This window comes from Microtus oregoni, unplaced genomic scaffold (genome assembly GCF_018167655.1).
Source record: "Microtus oregoni isolate MIOR12 unplaced genomic scaffold, Mior012 000047F_ref0000412, whole genome shotgun sequence".
In the NCBI taxonomy this organism is placed as follows: Eukaryota; Metazoa; Chordata; class Mammalia; order Rodentia; family Cricetidae; genus Microtus; species Microtus oregoni.
Window position 1 is genome coordinate 14,005,141 of NW_024543221.1, and position 17,951 is coordinate 14,023,091.

At 46.7% G+C, this 17,951-nt stretch overlaps 1 protein-coding gene and 1 long non-coding RNA gene across 9 annotated transcripts in view; one reads left to right on the forward strand and one right to left on the reverse strand.

Annotated features, from left to right (window-relative positions):
* The window catches only part of Prox1 (prospero homeobox 1), a 54,521-nt gene that overhangs the window by 34,310 nt on the left and 2,260 nt on the right, over nt 1–17,951 (reverse strand). For 2 of the 8 annotated variants that reach the window (XM_041635315.1, XM_041635317.1), the window contains exons 1-3: nt 16,539–16,992; nt 7,052–8,843; nt 192–299 (exon numbers count right to left, since the gene is read on the reverse strand). In XM_041635315.1, the coding sequence (XP_041491249.1) occupies nt 192–299; nt 7,052–8,776 (1,833 nt within the window). In that variant the 5' untranslated portion in view covers nt 8,777–8,843; nt 16,539–16,992. Of the gene's footprint in view, nt 1–191; nt 300–7,051; nt 8,844–10,346; nt 10,418–13,963; nt 14,073–16,290; nt 16,399–16,538; nt 16,993–17,951 lie in introns of those variants that run through there. The other 6 variants (XM_041635310.1, XM_041635309.1, XM_041635316.1 and 3 more) reach the window with 6 other exon arrangements.
* LOC121435829 overlaps nt 16,543–17,951 on the forward strand; it is a 76,582-nt gene continuing 75,173 nt past the window's right edge. The window contains exon 1 of the long non-coding RNA XR_005972621.1: nt 16,543–16,666. This is a non-coding gene — a long non-coding RNA (uncharacterized LOC121435829). The remainder of the gene's footprint in view (nt 16,667–17,951) is intronic.

A 17,951-nucleotide genomic window follows, 5' to 3' on the forward strand; every position in this document is an offset into this window, starting at 1 on the left:
AACCTCAGGTCTTAATGGACAAGTAGTATGTTTGCTTCCCACGTTTGGACAAAAGGACAAGAATGGCCACTCATCCACAGCCCAGGCATCATCGGAAGTTGACCCCACACTCATCTCCATTAACTCCCAAGAGTCCGGACCACTGCTGCCTCCATAGACAACGAAAGAGGGGGAATAAAAGCGGCCCCTACCTTCACATCAGAGAAGTAGGTCTTCAGCATGTTGGAGCTGGGGTAGCGGGTGTAAAAGAACATGAGCTTTGCCTTTTTCAAGTGATTGGGTGACAACCCTTCCTGCATGTAGGATGCAATCAGTTAAGGCACAAACAAGGTTAAATGAAAGGGGTTATCCCTCCTGTCCCCATCTCCACACATACTCAGAGATTCTGGAGTCCCCCAAGCCTGGGAAAGCTGAGAGGTCACCCATATGGGTTGTGGAATCCATCACTGACTGGCCACCTTGCTCACTGCCTGTTTTGGATTGCCGAAGGAAATGGTTAGGATGCTCAATTCGGTTGCATATTCTTGGCTAATTCCTGATGAGGGTGGCCAAGCCCTCCTCCTCCATTCGAAGTCCAATATGCTATCCATACAGTTCACTTGTTGCTAAGGAGACGGACCGACCTAACACCACTGCCGGAGGCTTACCTAGGAGCCTTGCTCCCTGTCTGCAGTTACAGTCTGTTTGCTCTTTTCTGCAGTTTGCCTGTGGTCATCACACCGACCTAGGTAGAGCTACACAGCACGTTATTCTGAACATGATCATGCAAGCTCCATATCCCCCCTTGCAGCACTGTCACGGTGAGGCTTCAAGACTCAGTTTCTTCCTATCTTATTCCGATCGTCTTTGAACTGTGTCTTTGAACTGTTTCTTTTAGCGGCAATTCAAGCTTGGGAGGGGTAGTCTGGCAGGACAGAACAAGGAGTGTGGTGTTGCTTTTGTTAAGACAACAGTTCAACACCAAATACAATTTGCCCATCCTGGATTTATAGTTAACTCCTTTGAGAATGACACAGTAGTCGGGGGCTAACAAATCAATACATGTGGGTTAGCGGATCAATAAGTAGCCACTTACCCCAAATAAGAAGGCCTATTTATCTGGAAACATTGTCACCTTTTAGATCTGTAAACAGTGGCAAGGAAAACAGTTCCCAGGAGAATGGGAGGCTAACCATAACAATCCAGGCTGCCTGATTCTCTCTCAGATTCTTGGCACTCCTCAGCAGGCTCCGAGCTGGGATAGCTCTGGTCACATCTGTGCCGCAGCCTGGCCCTGCCATTTCCTCAGCAAATTAATGGCTTTATAATTTATCAGAGATGAAGATGCACGTGGAGAAAATCAATGTGGTCCCCACAAGGTCAATTAAGGGTCCTTCCTAGAGGTTCCTCTAAGGACTCTCTCTTAAAAGAGAGTAGGGAACAAATAAAGGTGGAAAACAGAAAAGCAAGTGTGTGTGTGTGTGTGTGTGTGTGTGTGTGTCCCACACATGGGAAGCTACCCGGTGAAAACCTCACACCTTAGGAAGAAAGATCAGATAAACAGACATTTGGGAAAGAGAACAGGCTCCCAGTGACCTCCATGAGGAATGGCACTATGAGTTGTAGGGATAGTGGGGAACCAGAAAGGATCTAGAGAGGTACAATCAAATCAATATCGATAAGCTCTGACTACTCCCGACCAAACACTCAGCCATGAATGTGTTCTGGGGACATCTTCCTTTATATCCTATGTTGTTAATGGAAAAAAAAAGAAAAGAAAAGAAGATCGTCATTTTTTAAATAGAAAAGTTAACTATGGTGGTTCTGTGTGTGTGTGTGTGTGTGTGTGTGTGTGTGTGTGTGTGTGTGTGTGTGGTGTGTTTAACTGAGAATAAACACCGAAGAAAGAAATTTTGATTTTTCTATGTGGAAGCCAAAGCAGCTTAACTGGACTTGTGTTTTTGTTTAAGGCCCTTAATGATCACAAAGACGGCAATTTATGGCTGACATACTTGTTGTGCCAAGGAAAAGCTGAAAGGTCTCGCAGTAACCTCCATTAGACTGATGGAGACAACGAAAAGAGCCGGGCACTTCAGGACCATCTGCCCAAACGGATAAGTGAAATCTCAGTTGCAAGCTGCTCCCAGCCTCACGATAAGAGTTTTCAAACGAGCCCCAACTCGGATGAACATCTTCGATCTGGGCTCTAATCTTTTCTCTCTCAGGGCTCTGCCTATGATTCTAAGTCCCAAATCTTGTAGATTTGGTCTCATACAAAAGACAAACTGTTCAGCCATGTGTCTAAGAGAGGCACAGAGCTGCCCGAATACCCTGGGGCTTTCTGTGCATCTCAATTTTACTAAGATATTTTAGCTTTTTGTATTTAAAAAAAAATCCATCCCTTTTAAAATCAGAATTTAGAGACTTTTATTTAATGAAAAAATTAAAATATTATTTTGATCTGGATTGCTCAAGTTTTTGCTTCAAGATGTTTCTGGTTGGTAATACCTGGCACCATCCGCCCAAAGAGAAACAGATCCTGCCTCTGTCCCTTGCGATCCTTCTGTAATTAAGATAAAATTCTCATAAAATATATGTTTCTAATAAACTATTAAAAATAGCTAATGAAACATTTAAAAGCCAGCAGTTAGATAATCCTTTTTTTTTTTTTTTGCCTCCTCAAAATCAATCTGAACTGACCAATTGGTTAATTTCCCTTTTAAGTGCTTGTGCCGAAAGCAACTGCTCTTCCAAGAAGGCACTAGCCGTTTCCTGGATACTTACACACGCACAATGACTCACGATGGAATAGATTCAGTAAACATACAGCTGTACTGAACACGCGCTAAGCTCCATTCAAGGCCAGGAGAGAAAATGAGCACAAATAAATATTAAGGAGGTGAAGGGGTGGGGGAGGGGAGGGGGTGCAAACAAGCGTTGTCCCGGCAGCTCGTGCGCGCGGCTCCATTCTCTGAGCCTCAGCTTTGTGAAGACAGATGACATCCAATTCTATGTGTAATGCAAAATAGACAATAACTGCAGAAACTTGAGACGGCTGCCAGGTGTAAAAAAAAAAAAAAAAAGAAAAGGAAAAAAAAAAGAAAAGATGATAAATCCATAAATTAATGAAAGACATCTGCTTGGCATATAAAGGCTCAGAGAAGGAGCGGGGTACAGCTGGACCTGGGAGTCCAAACAACCTGAGAGTCTCAATGCGGTTTGTTTACCAAGCACAATATAACCTTACCTAAACAGCAGCCGCAGGAACAGCTCAGGCAGCAAAAAGGCAAATGCAAGAAGAATAGGCCCTGAAGGCTACAGGAAGAAAAAAAATTCCCCTAGTTGAACTCTGGGTTCTAAGCGGCGGTTCCACATGGGGAAGAGGGTTTTCACATTTTCTAAACACTTTGAAACAGAAGTTTCCTTCTCTGATTTGTTCTGATGCTTCCCTGAGAAAATTCAACGGATTTTTAGCTCTCATTTAAGCGGCAGTAATAGAGCAGGCTGTCACTCTCCCGGGAGCCTGACATCAGAGAGCTGGGTATGGGATTTTGTTTGTTTGTTTTAATGACTTTTTTTTTTTCTGGAGATGGTTAGGTGCCCATAGTCATTCAGGATTTCATTTATGTGTTAAATTCCGAGGGCCTCCAAAGCTTCTAAAAATGTCAAAGATCACACTCACACATATATTCCCAGCATGAGGGGTGCTGAGGCAGGAGGATTGCTGTGACCTCAAGGCCAGCCTAGGCTACACAGTGAGACTTTTTCTCTCAACAAACCAAAAAGAAGAAGAACAACAAAACAACCATCATTTTAAACTGGTGTTTCATGTTGGACTTCAGTTTGTCTAGTGAAACGGTTTTTCCTTCTCAACCCCACATATTCCCGGGACATTCTTTGCACATGTCAAGCCTTCTCAGAGAACAGGCTGAGGACCTCCAGCCTCACATCTCTTAATGGTTCATCTGACAACCTTGTGCTTGAGCTCGGGGGATGCAAATGTGAAAGGCACACACAAGGCTATTTTTCTTGAGATGCAAAGAAGATGAGAGACAAGGAACGTCACAAAGAGAGACAATTGGCTAGCGATTCTTCGGGAATTTGACTATAACTTAATATTTGATTAAACTGATCCATTTGCAAAGACAGTGAATGCACTGTTTTATACCCAAGACACGAGCTCTTGGACCAGGTGTACTGAAGTTCCGGTGGACATGAACCGTGACTTCCTTCCTTCTAGGGGGACTACCAGGCCGTGAGCCTTTCAAACACAGATGACAGACACGTTCCACGGAGCCTGAGCCATGCGAGAAGCTGGCAGTCAGCACTAGTCCTTATCATGGCCACTGCACTGAGAAACAGGAAGGCCCTTCGGAGTAAGAAAGGAATGTTCTTGAAGGGGGAGATTACGTAGTCCTGGAGTGATTGTTCTTCACCTAGCATGGAAAATAGCCTGGGTGCAATCCCTAGCAGGCCGAGGGTCTGAAAATAAAAGTTATTCATGACAACTGAAAGAACTCCAAATGCACACCAATGTTTGCAGACTGAACGTACCATCCCAATACACTTATACTTGCTCCATCGAGATCTTCCCCCTAGGGCCGTGGAGTCTAAAAACTGAAGTTGAACATTCCTTGCTGTGATTCCTCAATATTTTATTAATCAAAGCTTGAGATCTCCCCCCCCCCCCGTCTAAAACAGAGCAGAAAAAAATGGTCTGTAGAGTAGAAGTCTCAGGCAGGTGAACCATGCCTAGGGGAGCAGGTGCTACGTGGGAAGAGGATTCCCGCTGTGGCTTGCCTATCCTTTCTTCTGACACCCAGGCCTAGTGACAAGCTGGCTGGTCACAGGTACAAGGAGTAGAGGAGAGTGGAAATCCAGAGGTTGGAAGGCCAAGGTGTGGGAAACAGAATGGCTAATTACAGCGAGAGGCCCAAGGCCATGGAGCCTGGGGGAAGGAAGCAACTCCAGATACAGAAACCTGGATTTCAGGCCAATATGGGGGTCTCCTGCCACTACTGTTTAGAAAGGGGCTCTATGCAGCAGGAGACAGGAAAAGTCTCTCTGCACAAAAGACCTCTTTTTGTTCGAATCCTCAAAATTCCTCAGGGGATTTAGAGAGAAGGATGGCATAGTGAGCTTAGTGGACACTCAGAGCAAACCAACGCCTTTTCTCTCCCTAGAAGACAAGCTAACTTCAGTTATCCACGAGTCCAGGTCCCAACTTAGAAAGCTGCTGTTATCAGTGAGACTTTGCTGTGGGCATCCAGGATTTTGCCACCCAACTTAACTGGTCACTAAGATGAGTGTGTGTTACTGGAAGGGGGGCATAGCTACTTTACTTTGTGGTTTAAAATACAGCTCTCTGAGGTGCAAGGAGTCTAGCCTTAGACATAAATCAGTCTAACAGGATCACATTCTTGGGTAGATTACTGCCCAAGTGTTCCCATCTTCTTCCCTTCCCTTCCTCCGGCCCAGCAGCTCGCACGGCCAGCTGGGCGTATGGGGCAGAAGTGCGGTGCTCAACTTTTGATGCACTGAATGCCAGCTTTCGAAAAACTGAGACTGACCCAGCAAACAAGCTCAGACTCAGATCTAAGACCTTGGTGTCTTTGTCTTTGCCTGAGACATTCTCGTCTTCATCAGGGTGGGAAGAGATTCTTGGGCTTAGTGGCCCAAGAGGCCTCGTGCTTGTGGCTTCCACTCACTTGACCAACAGCTGCCCTGGAGGAATGAGAGCATACTTCTATCATCCTGGGGACAGGAACTTCGGTGCAGCCTCTGGAGTGGGATCTGCTACTAAAATGTCAACCTCTGTCATCAAGACTATTGCTCAAAATCCTCAATTTAGTAGCAGCCAACTTCATTGCTAAATTTTATATCATCTGCTAATTTATTATACAAGAGGCATGTCTCTACCTGTCCCCAAATGCTACTATTCCCCTGCCCAAGACAACCACAAACTTGAAAAAAAAAATATTGAAAGGACTGATTGACAGAAGAAAAAAAAGTTATGGATTAAAAATCACTGGTGTACATGACAGATGTGCTAAAAAATATAATTGACATCTCTACCTAAGAGTTAGGGTCAGGATGGAAAAGTTCCACTAACGGGGCCATTTTTAGATAGCCGAGTTTTGGATTTAACTGTGTTCTCTCGTTTTCCAAAATAATTTGCTTTGTGTATATCAGGACAAAAGATTTCTGTGTTTGACTGAGCAGAGGTCACTCATGCGTACAGGCAGCTGCCCCAGCCCACAGAACAGACCTTGGTGATACAGAGAGGCTGACGCCGTCGGAATACATCAGTACCTGCCCATTTCCTCTGAAAAAGTTTCAAAATTAAAGACAGAATGCAAGCCATCCTCCCAACCATCGCTAGCCCACAGCCTGGGTGGTGGCTTCCTTGCCTTCCTGAGATCTAGTCACGCCTCTGCAGCCACGGTGGCCTCCAAAGCAGTGAGGATTCTAGATGGAATCACAGGTCTGAACACTGGCTTTTCTCCTCACCTCTGTCCTGAAACTTACCATCTTTATAAAATTCAGGATTTACAAGGTGTCACCCCCCCCCCCACACACACACACTCTATCTGCTCTCCAGAAAGGAGACAAGACAGTCAGTCACAAGGAAGAAAGGCAGACGGAAGCACTGCTGGGAGACGGCCTTAGAGACAGTTCCTAGGGGCAATTATGCACTTGTCAAAGTTACAGGGATGCTGGAGTTAGTGTTTAACTTTTTCTGCAATCGGAAACACACAGTGTATGGATCCCACAAGGCTATTATGTTGAGTATTAGGAAAGACTACACCCTTAAGAAGGTACTGGCTGTGCACTGTTGTGTATGCCTGTCATCTGAACACTTCAGGAGACCCAGGCCAGCCAGGGCTATGAGTCAAGCCCTGCCTCAAAGTCCCCAAACCCAAACAAAACTAAACCCCACAGAACATGCCAAAAACCATACTGACATAGTCACCCTAGACATCCTGTATAGTGTGGGTGGCTACGCTTGTGAGGGGGACCTCCTTTGGCCTCTGGTTTATGTTTGTTCTTGAGGAGAAAGATAAAAGGATATTGCGCCTCCCGAATAAGGTGAGATGTCGGACATATCTTGAAGATCGCCACACTCAGACTTTATGAGTGACAAAGACAGTCCTTCTGCGGTGCTGGGTGGGTGTGCTGGTGAACAGGGGTGGTGGCTCAGATGGTGGGACGACATCTTGGTCCTCAGACTCGTCGTGTCCCTAGTCAAGTCTAAGGACTCGGGAGAGGCTCTGTCTTTTCCCGAGAAGGAGCCAGAGGGAGCACCTAGTGGACTCTGAAATGGGTAGGCCATCAAGGGCAGGGGAAAGGGGTGGCGGAAGCTAGGGGTGGTGAAGCCGGCTGTGGCAGAGAGAGGCGACTGGTGCAGGGGCTGGTGGTGGCCACCTGTGGTTGGGCCGGAGGCGGATTGCTCAGATGAGTTTTTGCGGACCACCAGGGGAAGTGCTTCTGTCTGGTCTGTGGAACTGGGCATCTGCACATTGCCAAAGGTGTCCAGGGGGTTCGGAATGATGACGTCACCAAAGCATTGCAGGCGCTGGTTGGCCGTATGGAAATTGTGGTTTTCCCCATTGACTGCAAATCTGGCCTGGGGGATCTGGAGAGGTGGGAAGACCTGAGGAACCTGGCGAGAGGGTTTGGCTGAGAAGACTTTGACCACTGTGTCCACGACCTGTGACATGGCCGTGTTCAGCTCCTGTTTTAACGTCTCTGCCAGATGCTTGCCTTCTGGCTGCAAGGAGTTTGGCCCGTGGTCTCTTTCTTTGTTGCTGCCTTCTCGCTTGGGCTTGTTCTCAGCCATCTCCTGCTCCCTGATCAGGGCTCGGGCCCTGTCGATGAACTGCCCCGGGTCCAGCTCACACAGCTCATTGTCTGAGCGCCCCACCGAGTCCTGGGCCCGTGCATCCAGGATCTCCGATCGCATGCTGTCTTCAGACAGGTCGCCATCTTCATCATTTTCAGAGTCGGTGCTGTCATAGACCTGGTAGAACTTCTCCTGCAGCTGGCGCAGCTGCTTCTGCATGTCTTCCAGCTGCTGTTTCAGCTGTCGGCGCTCCTCTCGCTTCTGTTCTTTTCGGGCTGAAACCAGCTGCTGGAAACTCTGTTGCTGCTGCTGGGGCAGCTTCTGCTTGCGTTTGTTTTCTCTGTAACTTTCTCGGGGACTAACAGACTGCGGGGCCATCTCTCTTTCATTTTCATTGCCCCTTAATGCCACACTGGGGGAATGGCTCATACCCCGGATGATATTCTCAACCCGGGCGCGCTTTGCTCTCAGGTGCTCGTCGCATAAGCGATCCACATCAAACTGGCTCATAGTAGGCCTGCCAAAAGGGGAAAGACACTCTGGGGGGCTGTCTCTTGAAGAGTTGCTGCATATATCCTCCTGATGTACTTCGGAGCCTGTGCTGGAGAGACCGCTGGCTTGGAAACTGGGCTCGGTGCCACCGTTTTTGTTCATGTTATTTTTCAACAGCTGGGAAATTATAGTTGCTCCTGGAAAAGGCATCATGGCATCTTCATACGAGTTTGCCCTCTTCAGCAGCTTGCGGAGTACGTTCGACTTTTCCCCATCTGCGTGTTGCACCACGGAATATTCAACATCCTGCTCTGAGCCTTGGGGATTCATGGCACTGAAAAATGTTGCCCTTGCCTTAGCAAAAAATGCAGATGCTGTCCCTACTGTCCTTTTCACTCCAATGTCAACCCTTCTCCTCTTGGTTTGCCGGCTTAAGAGGGCTGTGCTGTCATGGTCAGGCATCACTGGACAGTTATTGTGCCATCTTCAAAAGCTCGTCAGCTGGGCACAGCTCAAGAATCCCGGGACCCTGGCCAACAGAACAAAAGGACTGATGAATCATTTTCTTTAAATTTCTCCAAATTTCCTGACCTCAATCCTGAATCCAATGCAAAATGCATAGGCTCTGGGATTTATGGCGCATCACAATTATTGCAATTTATCATGAACTCCGCTTGAAATGAAACATTTTTAAATATTTCTGCTCCACTGGTTTAAGATGGATTAAGATTAAAAAAAAAAGCAAAAACTGCTTAAGCACCAGTAATATGATTCTCTTTCACAAATGCCTAAAATGATACTGTTTATCTTCGGAAGAAATGGCAGATTATAAGAACACAGCCTCTGACGAGCAATTGATTAAATTTGGGGGCATTAAGATTCTTATTCTAAAAGAAGAGGGGCATGGGTTACACTTAAGAAACAGGGTTAAATTTTGAGGTCGTGCGGAATTTGGATAAAGAACTAATCTGGAAAACACTGTGGTTTTCATGTTACTGAAGGAAGGGAAGACTCAGATAGATGCAGATATTTAGCACACACCTTTATTACTGAATTTAGAAATCAATCTTGTCGTATGTGCAATGGGACGAAGGCAGCGACCAGCACCTTCCAGGCATTCCTGGCCTGTTAAGCACTGACATCAAGGCAGATCCCCATTGTTCAGTGCCACTTACTTCACACAGCGACGGGTTTGGGTCAGGGAATTCAGAGGAGAAGATAATATCTGTTGCTGTGTCTACACATAACAGGGAGATGTTTGGAAATGGCCGCAGTATTCTTTTCGGTGACTGTAATTGTTAGAAAGTTAGATTCTCTGCTGCCACATTTTGGGAGCCAATATGTATAACTCTGCACTACTTGACCAGGCAAGAACACACACATCTTTAGTACCAGTTTTGTTCTGGTAAGATCTGCCAAAACAGTACTTCAAATGGCTAAGAAACTCTTAAACACACACCATTTGTAAATCTTGTTGCTTATGCCAAGGAAAAGAGAGGGAGGGGGAGAGCTAAACAGAAAAAGCAACTGGAGAAACATGCAAAAGAAATAAAATATCAATCAAATATATGAGAAAGAAAAATGACTTCTTTGTACAGGAGCTAGCATTGTTTTAGGGGCAAAGTAGAAAAAGGAAACATCCTTGCTTACATTTTATCAAAGGCCCTTGATACATGTGTCACTTAGTAACTAGCTCCAGATTTTATATGCATGCACAAGACAGCACATCTTTTTGTTTACAATTAACGTTTTATGAACAAAATGAAAATACTGCCTTCATGCCGGGTTTATCTGATATTGAACTTCGAATTTGCTTAACAGACCACATCTTCACAATAACAGGGTGCATTGCCAAAGGCAGCGTGTGGAGTGCTTGGAATCTCTCCCATCTCTTTCGGTTCACCTGTAAAAACATCTATGTGCTCCCTAGGAGTGCATCTGTGGCTAGCTTTAAAGAATGGCTACCCATGCAAATAGGCATCATTTCAGCATGGAATAATCTGTAAAAATCAAGAAAATGCTCCATGCTTACATGGCAACAATATGTTCTTCTTCTTCTTCTTCTTTTTTTAATGACAAATATTTCACCATGCTGTGTTTGCTCTTGGTGTTTTTCTCTGAAGACAAAATGTTTTTAGAAGAGTCTGCTTCAGGGTGTCCTGAGGCAAGGTGGTGACTCTTTCTCGAGCTTTCTGTATGTCTGAGGGTAAAACACTTCAAGGCAAAATATCCTGAATTGAGGTTGGAGTTTGGGATCTCAATGACTTTAATACTGTGTTTGAAATTGAGTTCAGAATAAGAGAGACTCCTCACCCACTAATAACACAATTGATCTGGGTATGACAAAACCCAGCAACACATATTTTGCTGACAGCACATTGAGCCTGACAGGTAAAACAGGTGAGGCTGTCAGGTGAGAGCAAGACCAGAAACAGGGACAATTTCCGAGTCACAGAAACACTTGGATATCGGTGGTTACAAGGAAGATTCTTTTGTACCTACAGCAGCTTTCTAAAATCAGGGCTCTTTGCCATCTGAGATTTCTATGTCATTTGTACGCGTGTGCAAACCTTTTTTCTCTCTTCAGTATCACCTGCAATGCACATGGACCTCCAGTGAAGGCCGAAGAAGCTCCGTGCTGTCTCTTCTCCCCCTGTTCACCTTGCTACTCAGACTGGCCTTCCCTCCTGCCCATTTTGGAGTCTGAAGAACACCTCTGGCTCAGAGACTCCCAGAGGACATGCCAGTGTGTGTGGACCAGCACAAGGTCATCCAGGCATCCTTCCTCTCCCAGCTGTCATTCACCTCTGTGTCAACTGCACTTCCTCTCATGGAGCCTAGGTATCCACAGCTGCATCCCTGCCTCATGCCAGAGCCAAGAGGAGGCTGGGCTTGTATAAGGTGGGACAGCTCCACTCCTTCATCTTCAGTGGAGAATAAATATTAATTAAACATATGCACTGGGCCCATTGAGACTCAATAGCCTGTAACTCCCTCCAAATCCACCAAGCTAAATTGAATTTTTTAAAAAATCTGAATCAGGTATCATTTAAAAAATAAATAATGATTTATTTCCATTTTAGGCAAGGAGACTACAAATACCTTAGGTCTCTGTGTAAAATGTCCAACTGAGATATAAACAACAGAAAAAATAAATGGGAAACATTATTTTATCCAGTAAGACAGGGCACTATGTTAATAGGTACACATTGATTTGTTTTCCATACAGCTCAATATTGAAACAGAAATAAAAAGAGAGTGACCATACACTTCAGGGCCATAATCCAGGCATATTATAGGCAAGATTTAAAAATAATAGGTGGCTGACCTAGTACATGTCTAGCATATTTTACTAAACCAATGTACAAAAATATATTTCCACATCAAAATGCACTATCAAGTGACCATGGTAAAGTTAAAACCGCTACGAACGTTTTCCAAGGGTTTCCTTCATTTCCAACCTGTAGTTCCCAGGACTTTGTCCCCACGGTGCCAACCCACTGAGGTACCCAACAACTTCACATTTCTAAGCATGTGAGGTGAGCTGCGGCTTTCAAGTCCAATTACTATGGATTCTTATAATGTTTTCACTTTAACATTGATTTGGAGCTTAAGCAGGCAATATAAAACCTCTGGGCCAGTCCTGCTGAGAAACAGTATAAAGAAGATGGGGAAATAGTGGTAACAGAGTCCGGACCAGATGATTACTGTCCCAGTACATGTGCTTCAGAAAGCTCTCCTGAATTCATGTGGAAATCTACGTCCAAATGTTAAATTATCAAACACATGCCGTGTGGGTCAGCATGCAGCCTACATGCATGCTCTAACAGCACCTGTACAACAGCACAATACAGCAGATGCCTCTTGAAAAAAAAAAAACAGTGGGAAAACAACTTCAAGACACGATCGAGTCAGCTCTGACTGCTTCTAACGGTGCCTCCTTGAAACCCAAAGGGCCTGCATTCTGTTTCCCAAGGAGGAGCAACCCAGAGGACATTGCTGACTTCACGCTGGAACAAATAATCTTCAGCAAAGAATTTCAAAGGAACACAACAATATGAAGCGAAGTGGCTTAGGGCTCAACTTTAATAAAACAAGTTATTTTGAGGAGGGGGTGTGCGACTTTTCCTACATCCCTCTGGAGCCCAGATTCCAGACAAAGAAGTGTTTCATTATGGTGATTATCCAGATAGTTCAGGCAGAGCTTTTATAAGCATGGAGAGCGTAAGGCTGGCATGGCTTCCTGCTGCAGTCATTTAGATTTCTGTCTAGGTTGATAAAATTATTTGGAGAAATGGCTTGCATTTTTTTCTTTTACAAAGTCATCTTTAAGGGGCCTTAATGAGGTAAGCTGGTCACATGGTTTCAAGTGGAGTATCATCATTAATATTAGAAGTCATTCTGAAAGTCAGCCTGAATTCAACAGGGGAAAATCAGGTACTTTGATTCACATATACACTAAGTCACTCGCGGACCCCTCCCTGCATTTCTGCTAATTAACAACTTTTATTTTAGAGATATTTCTACATGCTACGAGGCTAAGAAAACTACTTGGCATAAGTTAATGCTTTAAAGAATCAAGAGCTTATTGACAAATATTTTACATTTCCTTTTACAATACAAGGTTTCAAATCATAACCATTTCATGTGTGAGTCCTCCATGCTATCTGAAATTCCATTCATTTTTCACCAGAAAAACGAACACAGAACTCTTTCTGAGACCTGCCCAAGATATTGATTTCCACTTATTTCAAAGTTACAATTCATCAAATTAGGCAAATACAAGAGTGTGAGAAACAATTTTAAAAAATGCACTCACACTTTTTCTTCTTTTTGCAGAAAAACCAGAATACTCAAAATATCCTTTGAAGCTTTGGAATGCACTAGGCAATAAGATTGGAGAAATTTCTTCTATGTTTCCCTTCTAATTTATACAAATACTGAATTTGAAACCTAAAACCATGGTCATGCATAATTTGTTTTCACACCATATAACATCACTAGCATTTTATAATTTCTTTGAAAATTCTAACGAGTAAACAATTTTAAAATTGATAGCATATAGTTGAGGCCATACTTGAAGTGATACCAGAAATTTGGGAGAAGGGACTTTATGGGTTTAGAACAATTGAGAAGGAGCCTGGCAGCTTGCAGAGTGAGTTAGCTCAGGTTGGAAGGGTGCACAGCCTGCTCGCAGAGGGACCTAGCTAGCAAGTGAGCACGCGAGAACAAAGATGTGTGTCATGTATGCACGACTTTTTCCCCACAAGGTGGTGATTAAACTAAACAGAATCCTGCATCATGGGCACACAGAATATCAATAAGTGCCACGCGTGACTAATGCCTATCAAAAATAAGGCATATGAACATAGCCATGGATGGCATTTTCATTATCAAATAATCTCCAAAAGCATACAAAGAAAGAGCTAGGAGGGGAGGGGTGATTGATGTTTAAGTTAGAAGACTAAGTGACACATACCTGTCATTTTCATGAAAACGGAGATAGCCTCCAAATGACAAAACTAACCAACAAAGATCGTCCGCCATCTGATCTATTCCCACACAACTCAACTCAAGGAAGTAAACTGTTTAACCAGCAGCCTAGAAGGTCAAGTTTTGAGAAGCCAGACACCCAGACACAGCACTTACACAGAACTCCCGGCATCTTCCCTGGCACACAAGCAGGCTTCCTTTTTTCTCTCTGCACACAGCAGCCTGTGTCATTCGGAAACCACTCTGAAGTTCTCGCAAGAAACTCTTCACAGAACTGGCTGCCCGGGTCTCCCATCAGATCGCCAGAGCCGGGTTCCCTTGCACAGACTCAGTTTCTCCCTCTCCATCCACGTCCTTTCTAGGACACCTGGCACATGTCTGATACAGCAACAGGCCCAGTTAACTTCATGAGAGTATTTAACACAGGGCTTGAAAGAGTTTAAACACATACCTATTCTTTCTGGGCAGGGAGAAAGCCTACTACAAAGACAGGCTTTAGCAGAAAGTCACACTTGGGAACTGACTTTGGTATTTTGGGCAGTTACAAGCCACCCATTGCTGTCCAACACACACACACACACACACACACACACACACACACACACACACACAAAGGATCTCCCCGCCCCCCTCTCTGACCTGCCAGACAGGCAGAAACTGAAGGGAGGCAAAGAGAAAGTCAACTCTCTCCACCTGCTATATCCTGAAGTGGGGTGTGCTTTTGGCAGACAGAAGCCTGAGATAGGGCCTCCACAGTCACCTGCCAACATCCTTAAGACAAATAAACAAATACTACCCCCACCTCCAAAAAAAAATCTCATGGCAGGGGCTCAGAACACAACAGCCCGATTCCCATTAGCCTGGCAATCCCATTAACCAGAACCACCATAAATTCATGAACCTCTTCAGTTCTGAAGCCTTGTGGTCTGGAGCTGTACAGAAACACAGGCACCCAGGAAACTTGCACCTGCCTCTCTTGACACAACACACCTGTCCAGCCCTGCCCATGCGCATTCTGCTAACAGACTTTTGTCTGCCTGGTTTAGGAGAGGAAATGTTTTTTTTGTTTTTGTTTTTTTTAACAGAGGGGTACGAGAGGGGGTGGTAAAAGAAAGGAGAGCTAGGGAGGGCAGAGAACCAGACAGGAGACTGACTCTTCAGCCTTGATTTTGAGAGGAGGCCACCCTGGGCCTGCTTTATTTTCATAAGCTTAAGGAGACAACGCAGATGTTCTCGGAAAAACATAAGTAAGCAGGTGAGTTTCCAGCCTTCCCCGAGGCGAAGGGCTCTGGGCTGCCAAGAACAGCAGCTACACACTCCAACCAGCCTCCTCAAGACTATCCCTCAGCCTCTCCTTCTGCTTCTGTTCTTAGTCTGCCCAGAGGACTTAACTTCCCAAGAAGCTGGCCAGGGGCGGGAGAATCTGAGTGTGGCTCAATGCTCTCTCCAGGGGGGGCCCCCATCGCTCTCAGCACAGGCGCTCAGTTTTAGCAGGACTGACTGGCTGGCACTGTCGAGGCGACGACAACTTGCTCAGCTGGACTTTGGGTGATGTCTACCGCCCCCCTCCCCTGTCTCCTCTCCTTGTCTGTTCAGGCAAGATAGCAGCTCTCCCCTGTCCTCCCGCCCTCCAAGCCGTTCTTCTCAGCAACAACCGCTCTCACCTCTCTGCTCAGCTGGGCTCTTCTCCCTCCCAGTCCTAGGAACTGGGGCAACACTGGAGCACTACCCAGCCGAGGCTGGAGTGCAGCTGCCCACTACCCGAGCGTGCCTGTAATGGCTGGGGGCTTCTCGCCCGTGGGCGGCCCAAGCACACCCCTACCCAGGGCCGGCCCTCCGCAGCGCGGCGCCGTGATGGCCCCGCGGGCAACCCCTGAGGCTCCTGGGCCAACTGCCCCTACTCTGTGCCTGCCAGCGAGGCGCACAAACTGGGTGGAGGGGCACCTCTCTCGCTCCTAGGGACTGTCCCTCCTTGGCTGTAGAGCCCGGTGCAAGCTCCCAGCTCTGAACGCAGGGAGAGGAAAGTCACCCCGCGCCCCCCCCCTTCTCCGCCCTCCTCCCCACGGCCGGCCCTTGGCCCCGGGTTAAAAAGGAGAAGTGAAAGGTATGCAAACACCAAGCAAATAGGAAAAGCCGGGAAGAAAGGCAGCTAGAATAAACAAGACAAAGGGAAGGGACTGGGGACAGGCCCTGGAGTTTCTACCCCGGTAGAAGGGAAGGAAGGGGCTGGGAAGACAGCAAGAAATTTAGAAGAACAACAAAAAGGGACTCGGTACCCCTCGCGGCCCCCTCTCCTGAGGAAAGTAAGAGAAAAAATAATAAAAATAAAAGGAAGCCAGAGCCTCAGTGCACCCCAGGCACGGTACACAAAAGGTGACAAGATCAGCGACAAGTCCGGCAACGCCAGCCTCTCCCCCATCGTCACCACCACCCCAGCCACCGGCAGGCAAGAGAAAGAAAGAAAAGCCAAGCGGATCACTTACTCTTCGTAACTGAGAGGAGAGGAGCGGAGTTCCACTGAGGCTCCTGCTTAGAAAACTGTTTTTAGAGGCTATTTGATTACGATTCATGTAAATAACACCATTTTCCCCCTGGAAAAAGAATGTTTACACGCGTGTGAGTAACGGGAGGCTCTTCTTTCTCTCTCTCTCTCTCCTTCCCATTCAAGAACAAGCCAGTGCGAGCGGTTCTCGAAAAGGGGAGGGGACAGCGACCGGGTGAAGATACTTACGCGGTGCGGGCAGCAGCGGGGTGCAGACACTCTCTCTCTCTCTCTCCCTCTCTCTCTTGCGGGCAGAGAGAAGAAACCCACGCGCGCAGGCAGTGCTGTCTTACGAGTGATAATTGGCCCAGGGGTCGGTGAGTCTGTGCGAGAGCGAGTGAACGGGGCGAGTGCTGGGACAAGAGGGGAGTAAGGAGGGAGAGGAGGGGAGAGGCGCGCAGGGCAGAGCCCAGAGCCCGGGGAAAGAAGAGAGAAAGCAGAGGAGCGGAGGAGGAGGCGAGGGCTGGAGCGCGGAGCGCGGCGCGATGGCCCGAGGCGCAGCGGGCGCGGCGGTGAAGCTCCTGTGCGTCGCGCGGCTTCCCCAGCTGCAGTGGCGGACGCTTTCCCAGCGCTCTCTCAGCTGAGGGCTCCGCTCCACAACAAGATTTACTTTAAGACACAGCTGAAGGAAACAGGAAGACTGCACGTCACAGTCCCACTGACGTACCCGGCCCCAGCACCCAATCGCGAGGCGCCTTCGGATTCAAGGGGGGATAGCGAGGCAAGAGAACTTGGGAGGAAAAAAAATACATATACATATAGATATATATAAAAGGGGTGGGGGTGAGGGGCTGGGAAGAGAGGAGGGGAGAGGGGCCCCGTGCTCCCCCGCCCCGGCCTCCAGCCCCGGCCCCCACCCCGCCCTGCCACTGCTTGGGGCGCCTGGATTGCCGCACCCCGGCCGCTGCGAGCCATCTGCGGGCGTTGTGCACCGCGGCGCCTGGCTCACACTGGCTCTTCCAGGACGCAAGTCTTTTTTTTTTTTTTTTTTCATTTCACTGATACAGATGATGGAGTTCTCCCAGCGGCTGAGCTAAGGGAGCGCTCCCCAGACTGAGGTAGAGGAAGGCACGGAAAACTATACGGGAGAAAAAGTGGAGGTTTAAGGAGGGGACATAAAGAAGGGAATGTGTTTGTTGGGGGGGGGATGCAAATCGTTCTGCTTTGGAAAGGATCATAGATAATATCAGTAAGAGCTGTTACTCTGGCTTCCTTTTAAAGAGGATGGGCAAGCACAGGTAGGTTTAGGATTTAAAAAATAGGGTCAGAGATTTCACAGTGGGGTCACTAAATCTGATGTTAAAAGCTCTGCCTATTATTGACTGAGTTCCAGTCAGACAGACCCCAAAATTTATAGGACGACGATTCATCCTTGGTTACCTTTAAAAATATTTGAATTGTAGGCAAAGTTGCCACACAGGCTACAGACACCACATCCCAGTCGCTCTTCAGTTCACGCACCCCAGGGTGGACCAAAAAATTAGTCCAATATAGAATTTACACAATTTCGAAGTCTGAGTGACAAACTTAAAAGTTTATCAGGCAAGACGGCTCAAACGTCAGCATCTCCAACTCTAACGCTTAAAGCCATATAAAAAAGCA